The sequence below is a fragment of the Hyla sarda genome, chromosome 12 (genome assembly GCF_029499605.1).
Source record: "Hyla sarda isolate aHylSar1 chromosome 12, aHylSar1.hap1, whole genome shotgun sequence".
Taxonomy (NCBI): domain Eukaryota; kingdom Metazoa; phylum Chordata; class Amphibia; order Anura; family Hylidae; genus Hyla; species Hyla sarda.
Window position 1 is genome coordinate 37,931,037 of NC_079200.1, and position 13,971 is coordinate 37,945,007.

General features: G+C 44.8%; 1 protein-coding gene across 2 annotated transcripts in view; it reads right to left on the reverse strand.

The window, feature by feature from the left end:
• Positions 1–13,971, reverse strand: part of ITGA3 (integrin subunit alpha 3) — a 102,593-nt gene that overhangs the window by 45,158 nt on the left and 43,464 nt on the right. For both annotated transcript variants that reach the window (XM_056547894.1, XM_056547895.1), the window contains exons 3-5: positions 12,196–12,275; positions 2,780–3,023; positions 2,597–2,680 (exon numbers count right to left, since the gene is read on the reverse strand). In XM_056547894.1, coding sequence (XP_056403869.1) covers positions 2,597–2,680; positions 2,780–3,023; positions 12,196–12,275 — 408 coding nt within the window. The remainder of the gene's footprint in view (positions 1–2,596; positions 2,681–2,779; positions 3,024–12,195; positions 12,276–13,971) is intronic.

Below are 13,971 nucleotides of genomic sequence, written 5' to 3' on the forward strand. Positions count from 1 at the left end.
TTCCCGAATGGAAAGTCGCTCCGATGCATCCATGCATTACATAAAAGACTATGTAAGAAGCCCGATCAATGCTAAGCTAGTGGGCACAACTTGAGAGAGTGTGAGGTCACTAATGGGGTTGGTTAACCTTTCCTCCCTGAGCCTCTTCTACAATCTAAGGGATCTTGTAAGACATTTCCATGTCCAATACGACTGTTCTTATATAAGCCATCTTGGCTTTCAATGTAGATACTGTCATGATAGCTTTAGGTACTGAATAGTGAGCTCTGAGCCTTTCCCTGCCTACTTGCATAGCCACCCTAAATAGTGGCTCTACAACTGTAGTGCAGGGGCGTCATGGTCAAAACAATACACAGGAACTGTACAAGGTCGGGGACACAAGTCAGGATACGAAAGGTAACAAGTTAGCAAAGACAAGGAATCAGGAAACGAAATAATGTCAGGAAAGCAAAGTAGTCACAAACAGATATCAGGGTAACATAGTGGCAGGTATATAGCGAACAGACCACAGCCCAAGAACCCAAACAAGATAAACGGTAAGTAAGATAATATGAACAAGACAGGATACTAGGAAATATAAAACAGCAAAATTAACCAGAAATGCAGCGGATGAACAGGTAAACTGAAGTCAGACACTATGGGGGACATTTATCAAAGCATTTAGTAGGTTTTTTTTTCTGCGACTTTTTGATTGTGCAGCAAAAAGTGATTTTTGACTTGCAGTGGTCAGAGATTTATCAAGTGCGAAAGTCGCGAAAAAGTCGCGTTGTATGAAAAAACCTACTAAATTTACTCCAGCTCAGACATGGAGCAGAAAAAGCCACTACCAAAGCAAAAAAAGAAAAATTGCTTAAGTGAAAGAAAGTTATCAACAGGCGGAAAGCAGTTGATAAATAAGTCGCACATAAGCAAAAAAAATAGTAAGACAAAAATAACTAAAAAAAGGAATACATAAGCAAACATTGATAAATGTCCCCCTATTTAGATCATGGATCGAATACTGGATAACAAGAACAACTACAAAAACGTACAAAGACTGACAGGTCTGAACAAGGACCAAACTGACTCCAAGGTTAGAAAACTAGCAAAGCTCAAGAACGGAACTAACTATAGATGGAAAATGAGGAAAACTCTGAACATGGAAGAACAGGAATAACTACAAATCCAAACAAGAAGGAATACAAAATAGAGCTGAACACGAGATACTGGATAACACAGAACACAAGCCAAAATACAAGGAACAAGTTACTAATGCAGATATAAAACTAGACAGGATAAAACCGACCATTACAGACAAATAACTTGAGAAACAGAACAATGTAAAACATAACAGAACTAATAAGCCATGCCTATACAAAGTACATGTGTGCAAAGGCACAAAGTGCAAAGTGAATTAAAATCAGCAACTGGAAGGCTCTAGAGCAGTAGTCTTCAACCTGCGGACCTCCAGATGTTGCAAAACTACAACTCCCAGCATGCCCGGACAGCCGTTGGCTGTCCGGGCATGCTGGGTGTTGTAGTTTTGCAACATCTGGAGGTCCGCAGGTTGTAGTCCACTGCTCCAGAGGCCTGAAATAACCAATCCTAGCTGCCTATTGGTCAAAGACTGTAAATTTTACCTGACCAGGGAGAAGAATACACAGACTGGTAGGGTGCACTTATTACAGATACCCCCAAGGGATCCATGTATAGAACGAGATGAAGGTGGATTACAAGGGTATCACAGGAAGATTGTAACCAGCATGGTATACAGGGTTAGACACTGAGTTCAGTTTACTTTGAAGTCCTTCACAATGCCAAACCCATCATAGGACAGATCCCAGTAGTACCCAATGAATCCTACTGACCTATATTGGGTATGTTGAAATCAGTTCTGCATTCTCTAAAGTTCTTGCAGTAAAAAAAAGGCGATGGCATCTTATGACAAAAATCACCTTCTATTGTCAACTTAAAGGGGTACTCTGCCCCAAGACATCTTATCCCCTATCCAAAGGATAGGAGATAAGATGTCTGATCGTGGGGATCTCCCTGCTGCACCCGGCGTTCGTTTAGAGCGTCGGGTGCAGCGCTGGAGGCTCACGTCATCAAGGCCGCGCCCCACTCGTGACATCACGGCTGTGCCCCCTCAATGCAAGTCTATGGCAGGAGGCGTGACGTCACGAGCGGGGCATGACCGTAACATCACGAGCCTCCGCCCTGCATCACCAGTCATCTGGCACGGAGCGAAGTTAGCTCCATGCACCGGATGTCTGGGGTGCCGCAGCCGAGATTGCGGGGGTCCCCAGCAGCATGACCCCTGTGATCAGACATCTTATCCTCTATCCTTTGGATAGGGGATAAGATGTCTAGGGGCAGAGTACCCCTTCAAAGCATCACCACCCTGAAGAGCAATTTGATCTTGCTCTCCAAGGGCTGCACTTGTCTTCAATGAACCAAGACCTTGAATGTCAACAAAACTCAACCTATCCCTCATCTATACAGTAGATGCTCCACTTCCATTCCCATGCTACCCTGCTTATAATGTCCTTTTTATGGCAAAGAGCAGAAAAAATGTCAAAGACAGTATTTCTAGAATGGACAATGATGGAATATTTACCCAAGTAGATGTTAGAAGGACCATCCTTTGGAAAGGAAGTCTCCATTAAATCCCAGTTATCTCTCTGCAGAACGTAGTCTGTACCTGAAACGCAAGAAGAAACAATAAAACACCCACAGAGATCATTTTTCAATAGAAACAAGCAATTCACGCAGTTACTAGAGAAGTTTTATTAAGTCCTACCTTGCCAGTTGTAGGCGCCTGGAGCTCCAAAGTACAACATGTCTTCAGTGATGCCTCCACTGATGCCCAATTGGCACATGCCTGTATTCTGATGGTCACTGCTGGCGTCGCACATTTCATAATGATAAGTTTGCCAGTCATCGATATCACTGTATCCCAAGTCATTTCCCCGTACATAGCACTTGCCTATCATCTTGAGTTGTTCTCCAGACTTGAGGGCCACAGAGTACCTGTGGGCGCACATCTAGCACAGACATTGAGAGAGGAATAAATTATATATACTGTATCTCCATTTTACAGATTGTTACATTTGTGCTCAGGGCTTACATTCGAGCTCGTGGTAGCAAGCGCTGAATACACAACTATGCAAACCATACATTGACTTACCAAGCGGCTTGCGTTGTTCCGTACTTGAGATTGCACCTTACATACAAACCTATGTACTTATATAAATAAGAATGACTGATGAAGCGATTGAGTTGTGCCCATAACCGCGTATGAGGGCACGCCTATAGAGGGCATACCCTATGGTGAATTGATAAGAATAAACGAGGGTTGGGAAGGTACCTGAAAACCACATACGCCCCGCCTGTATGTTGCGGGGGCGTTTTATCGTGGTGCCTCCTGCATGACCCCGCCTGTAGGTGCAGGGGGCGTGGGAATTCACACACCCTCGCACAAATTCAGCTAAAAAGGCTTCCTACTTGTGCTCAGGGCTTATATTCGAGCTCGTGGTAGCAAGCGCTGAATACACAACTATGCAAACCATACATTGACTTACCAAGTGGCTTGCGTTGTTCCGTACTTGAGATTGCACCTTACATACAAACCTATGTACCTATATAAATAAGAATGACTGATGAAACGGTTGAGTTGTGCCCATAACTGCGTATGAGGGCACGCCTATAGAGGGCAAAAAATCAAGAAGTAGAATTGATAACAACATCCCTAACCATAATAACCAACATCACAACTAGTCATGTCTGTCTTCCCCTAAACTGTTCTTGCTAGACTCAAGAAACCAAGAGAGTTGTACCTGCCGGCTGGTGACCACCTGAGGCAGTATCTGACACTGAGAGAATATGTTGGTGACGCCTACTGCGTCCAGCCCAGCACTGGAACGGGACCTGACTAGGCGCTAGCTGATTCGTTCATATTGGCATGCTCACTGTGGCAATTGCAGAATGGGGAACCGATAGAGCTTGTCGGGCATCACATGTCCTCCTGTCCCTGCTGATAAGTGGCAAAAACTTCATTGTTAGTTAGTGATATGAAGAGTTGACTGGACTGTACCGTGAGCCATATCCTAACCTGCCAACATACCGTCACGAATATGGTCTCAGGAGTAATGACCTGTAGCGAACGATGGGCCTCCTCATCCTGACCATGCCTGCAGACTCGACAGATCTCAGTAACAATTAAGCCTAAGGACTATCAACCGGCATCAATCGAACCACTGTGTCCGCAGACATGACCGACCTCTCCATGACTATCGAGCCCGTAGATTCTGACAGGTCTTGCATGCCCTCGTTCCTGTGGAAGGCCTCTATGTGACTATCGTACCTGCAGACTGACAGGTCTCGCATACCCTCGTGCCTGTGGATGTGACAGGTCTTTGCATAACCGCTGTGCCTGGAAAGGCAGTCTGACTCGAACCTCGTACCTGTAGGCATGACAGGTCTTGAGTAACCCTCGTGTCTGTGGAAGTGATAGCTGTTAGCGTGACGCTGACATGAGTGGACAAGACAGATTAATGCGTGAAATAACCGCCTATGAGTCGGGAAATTGTCCCTCTATGACCTGTGTTAGGGAAATATTGACTAACCGTGAATCTCCCTGCAGGCGTGGCAGGTGGAGATGGTATGCAACCCCTGGGTCCATCTTTTTTTTTTTTTCCTCTCTCTCTCTCTCTCGGTAATGCAGGAGTGAATGGCAGCATGTATGCGTGGTGTTGTGAGATGAGACTAAGTGTATGCTGTTTCGCTGAAGAGTCAGAACAGCATACGCAGGGGCCCCCACTAAAGACGTGTCAGCCAGACGGTTGACCCACTGCCTAAGTGTATTGAGTCATGTTGCACTGAGTCAGGAACAACAGACTTCACCAGGACCGCGACTGAAGCGAGTCCGACCTGAGGAACTTGGTGGATGAGAGGACGCGCGAAGTTCTGAAGACGTGTCAGTAGCAGCGTCGGTGTGTGAAACGAGTAACTGTGGTAAGTAAACAGGAGTGGTGAAAGTAACATGGAACAGTGGGTACGTGTTGTGAAGTACATACGTAAGAGTGTACGTTTTCCATCATTTATTTATTTTTTTAAGATCTAAAGGAGTCTATAACCACAGTTACTGGGTGTAACCCTCTGTGGGCATGGCATATGAGGGTTACGCCAACCATCTGTGTTTCGTGGTGTCGTAGCTCTGAAGAAGTGTTAGTAGCAGCAACTACGCAGTGCTGCCCCCTGAAGATGTGGCAGGTATGATGGGGAAACAACCACCTATGTGTCGTGATGTTGTGATCAGAAGACATGTCAGTAACAACGAATGAGTAGTGCGTCTCCCTGCAGGACGTGGCAGATGGAGTGGGTGTACATCACTTGTGTTGCGGTATGAATGTGCAGAATGACGTGTCAGCGACAACAATATAGAGCATGCTGTAGGACAAGTTAGGTAACTGGTGAGCGTATGGCAATATACGGATGCTTAAACTGTGACTGAGCAGTTACTATGGTAACGTGAGTTTGGCATGTCAGCTACAGGGACCAACCACTGGTACTGACGTGTGTGCAGGGTAACTATTTGTGATTGTACCGTACAACCTGAGAATATCTGTACAGAGAGAAGTTACGAGCGTAAGTATGGTATGCCGAGTAAGGTTATGCGTGTGAACAGTACTAGCTATGAGCAAGTGTGCGGCAACACAGTGAGGAGCTAGATACAACGACAGTTGTGAGCGTACATTCAGTGCAACCCGTATGCGTGCATGTATTGATGCAGCAGCACATGCGAGTGCAACCATGACGGGCACGATGCGGTGCTGAAGGTATGAGAGTTCGGCACTATGACTGTACTCACAGTATGTGGCGTGATGTGCGTATGTACTGTGTGTTATAATGGAACTGTACCCACTGCATGGAAACTATCCTATGAACTGTGACAGTACTATAGCTGCACTCGCAGCATATAACATATGAGCGTGTGTGCTATATGTGACAATGTGACTGTACTCCCTGTATGTAACAGTGTGAGCGTGTGTACTGTGTGTGATACTACAACTGTACCCACTGTGTGCGACTGGCAGAGGCGTAGCGTGGGGGGTGCAGGGGGGGCCGGCCGCACCGGGCGCAACATCTGGGGGGGCGCACTTGCAGCTCTCTGCCCCTGCCTGGCTCATTCTCTCTGCAGTGCTGGCTGTGCGAATTCGATCCGAGCCGCCGGGTCGCCGCCCACTGTGGAGGCAGTGGCAGATGCAGGGGGGGGGCAACGGGGCAATTGCCCCCCCCCCCCAAGATTGTTGCCCCTCTTCCTGAACTATCGCATGGTGGAGCGGGAGCTGTCGGCTGTCCGGCTCCACCACCCCTTTCTCACGCCCGTCACCTTGCTATCCTGCAGTCAGTGAGAGCCAATCACGGCAGGCCAGCGCGATGACATCACATCATCGCGCCGGCGCACGGAGATCACGTCCCCGCGGCTCTCACTGACTGCAGGAATGGAGCAGCCGCAGCGTGGGAGAAAGGTGACGGGCGTGAGAAAGGAGAGGGGGGAGCAAATTATAAGTGAGAGGGGCAAATGATGAGTAAGGGGCACATGTCAGGGGGACATTATATGTGGGGGCACATGACAGGACCCCCCCCCCCCCCTCGTCATGTGCCCCTCATATATAATACCCCATGTCCTGTGCCCCTTACATATAATGCCCCCCCTGACATGTGCCCTTCACATATAATGCCCCCTGTCCTGCCCCCTCAGGGGGCATTATATGTGAGGGGCACATGTCAGGGGGGCATAATATGTGAGGGGCACAGGACAGGGGACATTATAAGTCAGGGTCACATGTCAGGGGGGCATTATATGTGGGGGCACATGACAGGGGGGAATTATATGTGAGGGGCACATGTCAGGGGGCAATATATGTGGGGGCACATGACAGGGGCCCCCTGTCATGTGCCCATATAATGCACATATAATGCCCCCCTGACATTTGCCGCTTACTTATAATACCCAAAGTCATGTGCCTTGGATCATCTCCAGGGTATGGTTCCATTTTGATGTTTAGTTTTTGTTCTTGATATTTTTTGTCGTTTACGATGGTTGTGAGACGACATATAATAGCGCGGCCCATGCTAGGTTACTACATTTGTAGATTTGTATTCATAGACCTGCTGAAAATGTGGAGAATGTGTAATACATGTTCACACTCAATAAATAAACTTGTATTTAGATGCATTTTACTTTCATTACATCAGTATTTTGCGCCGATCCTCTTGGGGGACCTGGTGCGTGGGTGGGAACATGATTAAAGGACATGAGGCCGGAGACCGGGTTTACCATGGTGGGACCTCTGCATGCTGGACAACCACCGATCTACCTGAAAACTACATACGCCCTGCCTGTATGTTGCGGAGGCGTTTTATCGTGGTCCCTCCTGCATGACCCCGCCTGTAGGTGCAGGGGGCATGGGAATTCACGCCCCCTCGCACAAATTCAGCCAAAAAGGCTCCCTACTTAGCTATAATATAATGTTTTTTTGTAGACACCGTGCCCATTTTGTCCATAGAGTGGGGTTGAGTTGCAGAACTAGACACAGTGTAAGGACAAGAGTGGCAACGTTTTTGGAAGAAAGTGGCTTTAACAATACATTAGTGCAATGTCCAAATTTATACAAAACTTTATAGTTGCGGATAGTGCCAAAGGCAAAAAATGCTTCCATGGTGCTTTGTACGCCAATGTATATTGCATTCTATTAATTAAATCCAGTCCCATAAATAAAATATAGGAGGAAACCCTGAATCTGCAGAATGTTAATTACACCGTAAGTATCACCTACATCCGCAATTTCGATTTGTGTTCTGTCTGGAAAAAGATTTTTTTGCTGATATAACTGCAGGTAATTCTATGTTACAGGGATGTTTTGTTTAAAGTTTTTTTGATTACTTCAGACACTGTCGAATTTGTAGGACGTTTGTTCTATAATTGACCACTAGAGGCACCATAGATTCTGTTTCAGGTATTCCTCATAGATCGGCTCTTTAAAGGGGTACTCCGCCCCTAGACAACTTATCCCCTATCCAAAAGATAGGGGATAAGATATCTGATTGTGGGGGTCTGGCCGTTGGAACCCCCTACAATCTCCGGCACAGCACCCCAGTCATCCGATGCGAACTCCGCTCTGTGCCACATGATGGGCGACCACAGCCGTCACGCCTCCTCCATTCATGTCTATCAGAGGAAGATTCACGACTATGTACTACGCCCCCTCCTATAGACATGAATGGAGGGGGCGTGGTGTTACGCCACAATCACAAAGCTTCAAAGCTTCCGTGTTCGGAATGCCGGGGAACCAGCCCGCAGATCGTGCAATAAAATGGAAAACGTAATTTAACATACAAGTTTTTGATTGTCTTTTAATCTGCTATGTTTTGTGAGAGTGAAGGTGGTCAAAAACAGCAATTTTTTTGCAGTGCTGGATATAAATAAATATAAATATTAATTCATATATTCATTTTTTCTTATGTTTTTAATAAAATTTTTACTTTTACTTTTAGTTTCCTTAAAGGGGTACTCCCGTGGCAAACTTTTTTTTAATCAACTGGTGCCAGAAAGCTAAACAGATTTGTAAATTACTTTTATTAAAAAATCTTAATCCTTCCAGTACTTTTTAGGGGCTGTATACTACAGAGGACATGTTTTTCTTTTTGGATTTCTCTTATGTCACGACCACAGTGCTCTCTGCTGACCCCTGCTGTTCATTTTAGGAACAGTCCAGAGCAGCATATATTTGCTATGGGGATTTTCTCCTGCTCTGGGCAGTTCCTAAAATGAACAGCAGGGGTCAGCAGAGAGCACTGTGGTCGTGACATAAGAGAAATCCAAAAAGAAAAACATTTTCTCTGTAGTATACAGCCCCTAAAAAGTACTGGAAGGATTAAGATTTTTTAATAGAAGTAATTTACAAATCTGTTTAACAAATCTGTCTGGCACCAGTTGATTTACAAAAAAAAGTTTTCCCTGGGAGTACCCCTTTAAGGAACTTTGGCATGTGATCACTTGATCGCTTCTGCGGTATAGTGCAGTACAAATGTATTGCAATGTACTGTCGCTATATTAATCTGCTAGGGCAGTGGTCTTCAACCTGCGGACCGCCAGATGTTGCAAAACTACAACTCCCAGCATGCCCGGACAGCCGTTGGCTGTCCGGGCCTGCTGGGAGTTGTAGTTTTGCAACATCTGGCGGTCCACAGGTTGAAGACCACTGTCCCAGGAGTTTAAACAGCCGGGATAGGAGTTAATACCTATCCTGGCTGCTGAAAGTGGGTGTCTGTTGTAGTAAACCGCTGATGCTTAACCCATATGTAACAATATATCATGAGACTTTTATTTATTAACTATCCCCAATATAGTCCATTAGTATATGATTGTGGGGGTCCGACTGCTGGGACTCCCCAAAAAAATGAATCCTATCTACTGGGTGAATGGAACGGAAATATTGTTCTCGGGCTATATATGCAAAACGTATAGAGAATAAATGAAAAAGCAACCTGCCCCTCCCTTCACTTAGGAGTCAAGGGACCTGTTCTTGAGATAGCGGGGGTCCCAGTGGTCAGACACCCACTGATCACTTATCACTTACCCTGTGGATAGGTGATATGTCTAAATCTTGAGATAACCCCTTTAAGGGGTTAAACAAGCAGCAAAGTGGATTCTTTTTAATAATCTTTTCTCTTAATTCATTTAGAATAATCAATGCAACAAACATTAAGACGGCCGCATTGGTCTTCGCTCAGTCTTATCGACCTGTAGTCGCCGAGTGTAGATCAATCGTGTCTCTACATGAACCCTGTATAGCAGCCAGTCTGACTTGTTCTATTTGTACAGGCTGAATCCCCAACTGCAAAGGTGCCCATATTGGTTGTCACTCTGCTTTCCCAGGATAAGATCATGACAAAAATGTCTTTCTTCCATATTTTGATATGGAGTGGGAAGGTGGTATAAACCATTTTTTTTCCATTTAGGTCTCCTGTTCCTTTAAGACCGTAGGCCCTCCACAGATCTAGTGGCCCCGTCCTTAAAATGACATTGCATTCAGATAATTGTATCAGACGTCCTCCCGTACTAACAGGCTGTGACAAATATGATGCATTGCAGATGTGAGTCCGTCTCCAATATCCTGGTGTGCCCGGCCATATTTGGGACGATGCCACATTAAACGGAAATGATCTCTGCGCAGTATAAAGTGAATTATATGGAATTATTGAAGTCAATTTTAAAAATTACCATCCAGACCAGATACATCACTCGAAGCTCCTGGGTCCAGAGGCAAAATCGGTAACAGGTTCTCCACCAATCATTATAATACTGGTGTCTTTTTATGGGGCACAGGGTCACCAGGGCCCGCATCTGCAGCCTCTGATACAGAGGGAAGTCCTGCTCATGCTGGCTCATTTAAGGTAACATTATCTAGAATTTACTAACTGATGATAAATATTTTGTATAGGAAACATTTAAATACAGTCCTGGCCGTAAATGTTGGCACCCCTTAATTTTTTCAAGAGAATTAAGTATTTCGCACAGAAAAGGATTGCAGTAACACATGTTTTCTATACACATGTTTATTCCCTTTGTGTGTATTGGAACCAAACCAGAAAAGGAGGGAAAAAAGCAAATTGGACATAATGTCACCAAACTCCAAAAATGTGCTGGACAAAATTATTGGCACCCTTAACTTAATATTTGGTTACGCACCCTTTGGAAAAAATAGCTGAAATCAGTCGCTTCCTATAACCATCAATAAGCTTCTTACACCTCTCAGCCGGAATGTTGGACCACTCTTCCTTTGCAAACTGCTCCAGGTCTCTTATTGGAAGGCGCCTTTTCCCAACAGCAATTTTAAGATCTCTCCACAGGTGTTCAATGGGATTTAGATCTGAATCATTGCTGCCACTTCAGAACTCTCCAGCGCTTTGTTGCCATCCATTACTGGGGGCTTTTTGACGTATGTTTGGGGTTATTGTCCTGCTGGAAGACCCAAGATCTCGGACGCACACCCAGCTTTCTGACACTGGGCTGTACAGTGCGACCCAAAATCCATTGGTAATCCTCAGATTTCATGATGCCTTCACATTCAAGGCACCCAGTGCTAGAGGCAGCAAAACAACCCCAAAATATCATTGAACCTCCACCATATTTCACTGTAGGCACTGGGTTCTCTTCTTTGTATTCCTCATTCCATTTTTGGTAAACAGTAGAATGATGTGCTTTACCAAAAAGCTCTATCTTGGTCTCATCTGTCCACAAGACGTTTTCCCAAAAGGATTTTGGCTTACTCAAGTTAATTTTGGCAAAATGTAGTCTTGTTTTTTTTATGTCTATGTGTCAGCAGTGGGGTCCTCCTGGGTCTCCTCCATAGTGTTTAATTTCATTTAAATGTTGACGGATAGTTCACGCTCACTGATGCTCCCTGAGTCTGCAGGACAGCTTGAATATCTTTGGAACTTGTTTGGGGCTGCTTATCCACCATCCGTATTATCCTGAGTTGACACCTTTCATAAATTTTTCCCTTCCGTCCACGCCCAAGGAGATTAGCTACAGTGCTATGGGTTGCAAACTTCTTGATAATGTTCGCACTGTGGACAAAGGCAAATCTAGATCTCTGGAGATGGACTTGTAACCTTGAGATTGTTGATATTTTTTCACAATTTTGGTTCTCAAGTCCTCAGACAGTTCTCTTCTCCTCTTTCTGTTGTCCATGCTTAGTGTGGCAAACACAGACACACAATGCAAAGACTAAGTGAACTTCTCTCCTTTTTATCTGCTTTCAGGTGTGATTTTTATATTGCCCACCCCTGTTACTTGCCCCAAGTGAGTTTAAAGGAGCATCACAAGCTCCAAACAATCTTATTTTTCCACAATTTTGAAAGTGTGCCAATACTTTTGTCCATCCCATTTTTGGGGTTTGGTGTGACATTATGTCCAATTTGCTTATTTTTTCCTCCCTTTTTTGGTTTAGTTCCAATACACACAAAGGGAATAAACATGTGTATAGAAAAACATGTGTTACTGCAATCCTTTTCTGTGAGAAATACTTAATTCTCTAGAAAAATTTAAGGGGTGCCAACATTTACGGCCATGACTGTATTTTCAGATTTTTTACCGCTTTTGGTCCATCAAATACACAACAGATCATCGCCCATCATCCCACTTACCAAGACTCGGCCCCCAGGTCCCTGTGATGCCAGTGTAACGCCCAGCCACATGTCCTCGATTGCATTGGCACCAGGCAGATCTGCATAGAGAAGATCAGATTGTTAATAAAGTACAATACTACACCTTCAGTCTGTTTCATAATGGATACTATATAATAAAAGAGTAAAGGAGTAATCTAGGATTAGACAAATAAAAAAGTTTGTTTTCCATAAACAGCACCCCTTTTGACCGATGGCTGCATCTGGTATTGCAGCTCTGTGCTATTTAAACGGATGGGACTGAGTTGCAATACCAGAATCCGCCTATAATTAAAGGAGATCTGTAGTGCTCGGAACTTTATCCCCTATCCGAAGGATAGGGGATAAGTTTTAGATTGCAGGGGGTCCGAGCACTGGGGCCCCCTCGTAATCTTCTGTACGGGGCAGCGGCAATGTACAGGAAAGGGGGCGTTCCGTCCCTGCATGACGCGGCAGCCGGCATGTCCCTCCATGAATCCCATAGAGATAAATGGAGGGGCGTGCCGTTTGCTGCGTCATGCGGGCACGGAATGCCCCCTTTCCTGTACATTGCCGTGGCCCCGTACAGGAGATCGCAGGGGGCACCAGCGCTCGGACCCCCTGCGATCTAAAACTTATCCCCTATCCTTCGGATAGGGAATGAAGTTCAGAGCACTACAGATCTCCTTTAAATGGTCACTCTCATTAAAACAAATTTTTGCTATTGCACTCCTTATGGTTAATAAAAAATCTTTCTAATGAACTTTGTTTAAAAGAAATGAAGTTTCATTTGTGTTTTAAAAAGTTGCCACTAGGTGTCTCCCTACTTGTCCAGAGCACATTTCCCCCAATCTCTTGCACAGACTTTGGACTCCGGCTGGCCTGGCAGAAGTCCAAAAAATCAAGAACTGCAGTCTGGAGTCCTAGAATAAATTGACATGATGCGTCTTTTGTTTTATTTTTTGTATTATAAGGAAAGGAAATTTAAGCCTGCTATGAATACGTGTAGCTTCGAGCCATGATTTATGCCCACTTCTGGCATAAGGTACAAATGTCCTGAGACCATGCCAACCAGTAGACAGGTGTGGTGCTATATCCTCAACAACGCCTTTATTAAAATAAAGGATCTCAGCCCGGGTTGTCAGGACATGCTGAGGGTAGAGTTTTGCAACAGCTGGTTGTAGCCCAATGCAGCCTAGGATACAACCTGTTATTCTCCAGCTGTCAGACAATACCTCCCATCATCCTACGCTGCCCCCAGACTGGAGATAAGCAGGAGTAGTACCAGCAGCAGCTGAGAGGCATCAGACTTGTAGACCCCTGACACACGAAATTCCAGGCACCGCAATAATAACATCTTTACACTACGGAAAGTGAAGGAATCCAGCGCTGCCGGCCTACGCAATAAATCAATGTACAGTCACGGGCAAAAGTTTCAAGACTGACACAAATTTTAGTTTTCACACTGTCTGCTGCTTCTGCGATTTTATGTCATTTATTCAGATGTTTCTATAGATAGGGTGAAAAACTTTATTTATTTATTTTTAAATCAACTGGTGCCAGAAAGTTAAACAGATTTGTAAATTAGAAGAAAGAAAAAACGGGGGGTGCAAGTGCAGCTCACAATTGATATATAAATACTACCTGAGGTCAACAGGGCATGCAACTATACCACAGTTGCAAAAATTATAAAATCTGTGATAAAGAAATATATTGCCCGGACCTTCCAAGGTAGTGTATTTAAATTATATAAATGATAGAAAACTGGGTCGTACTCCA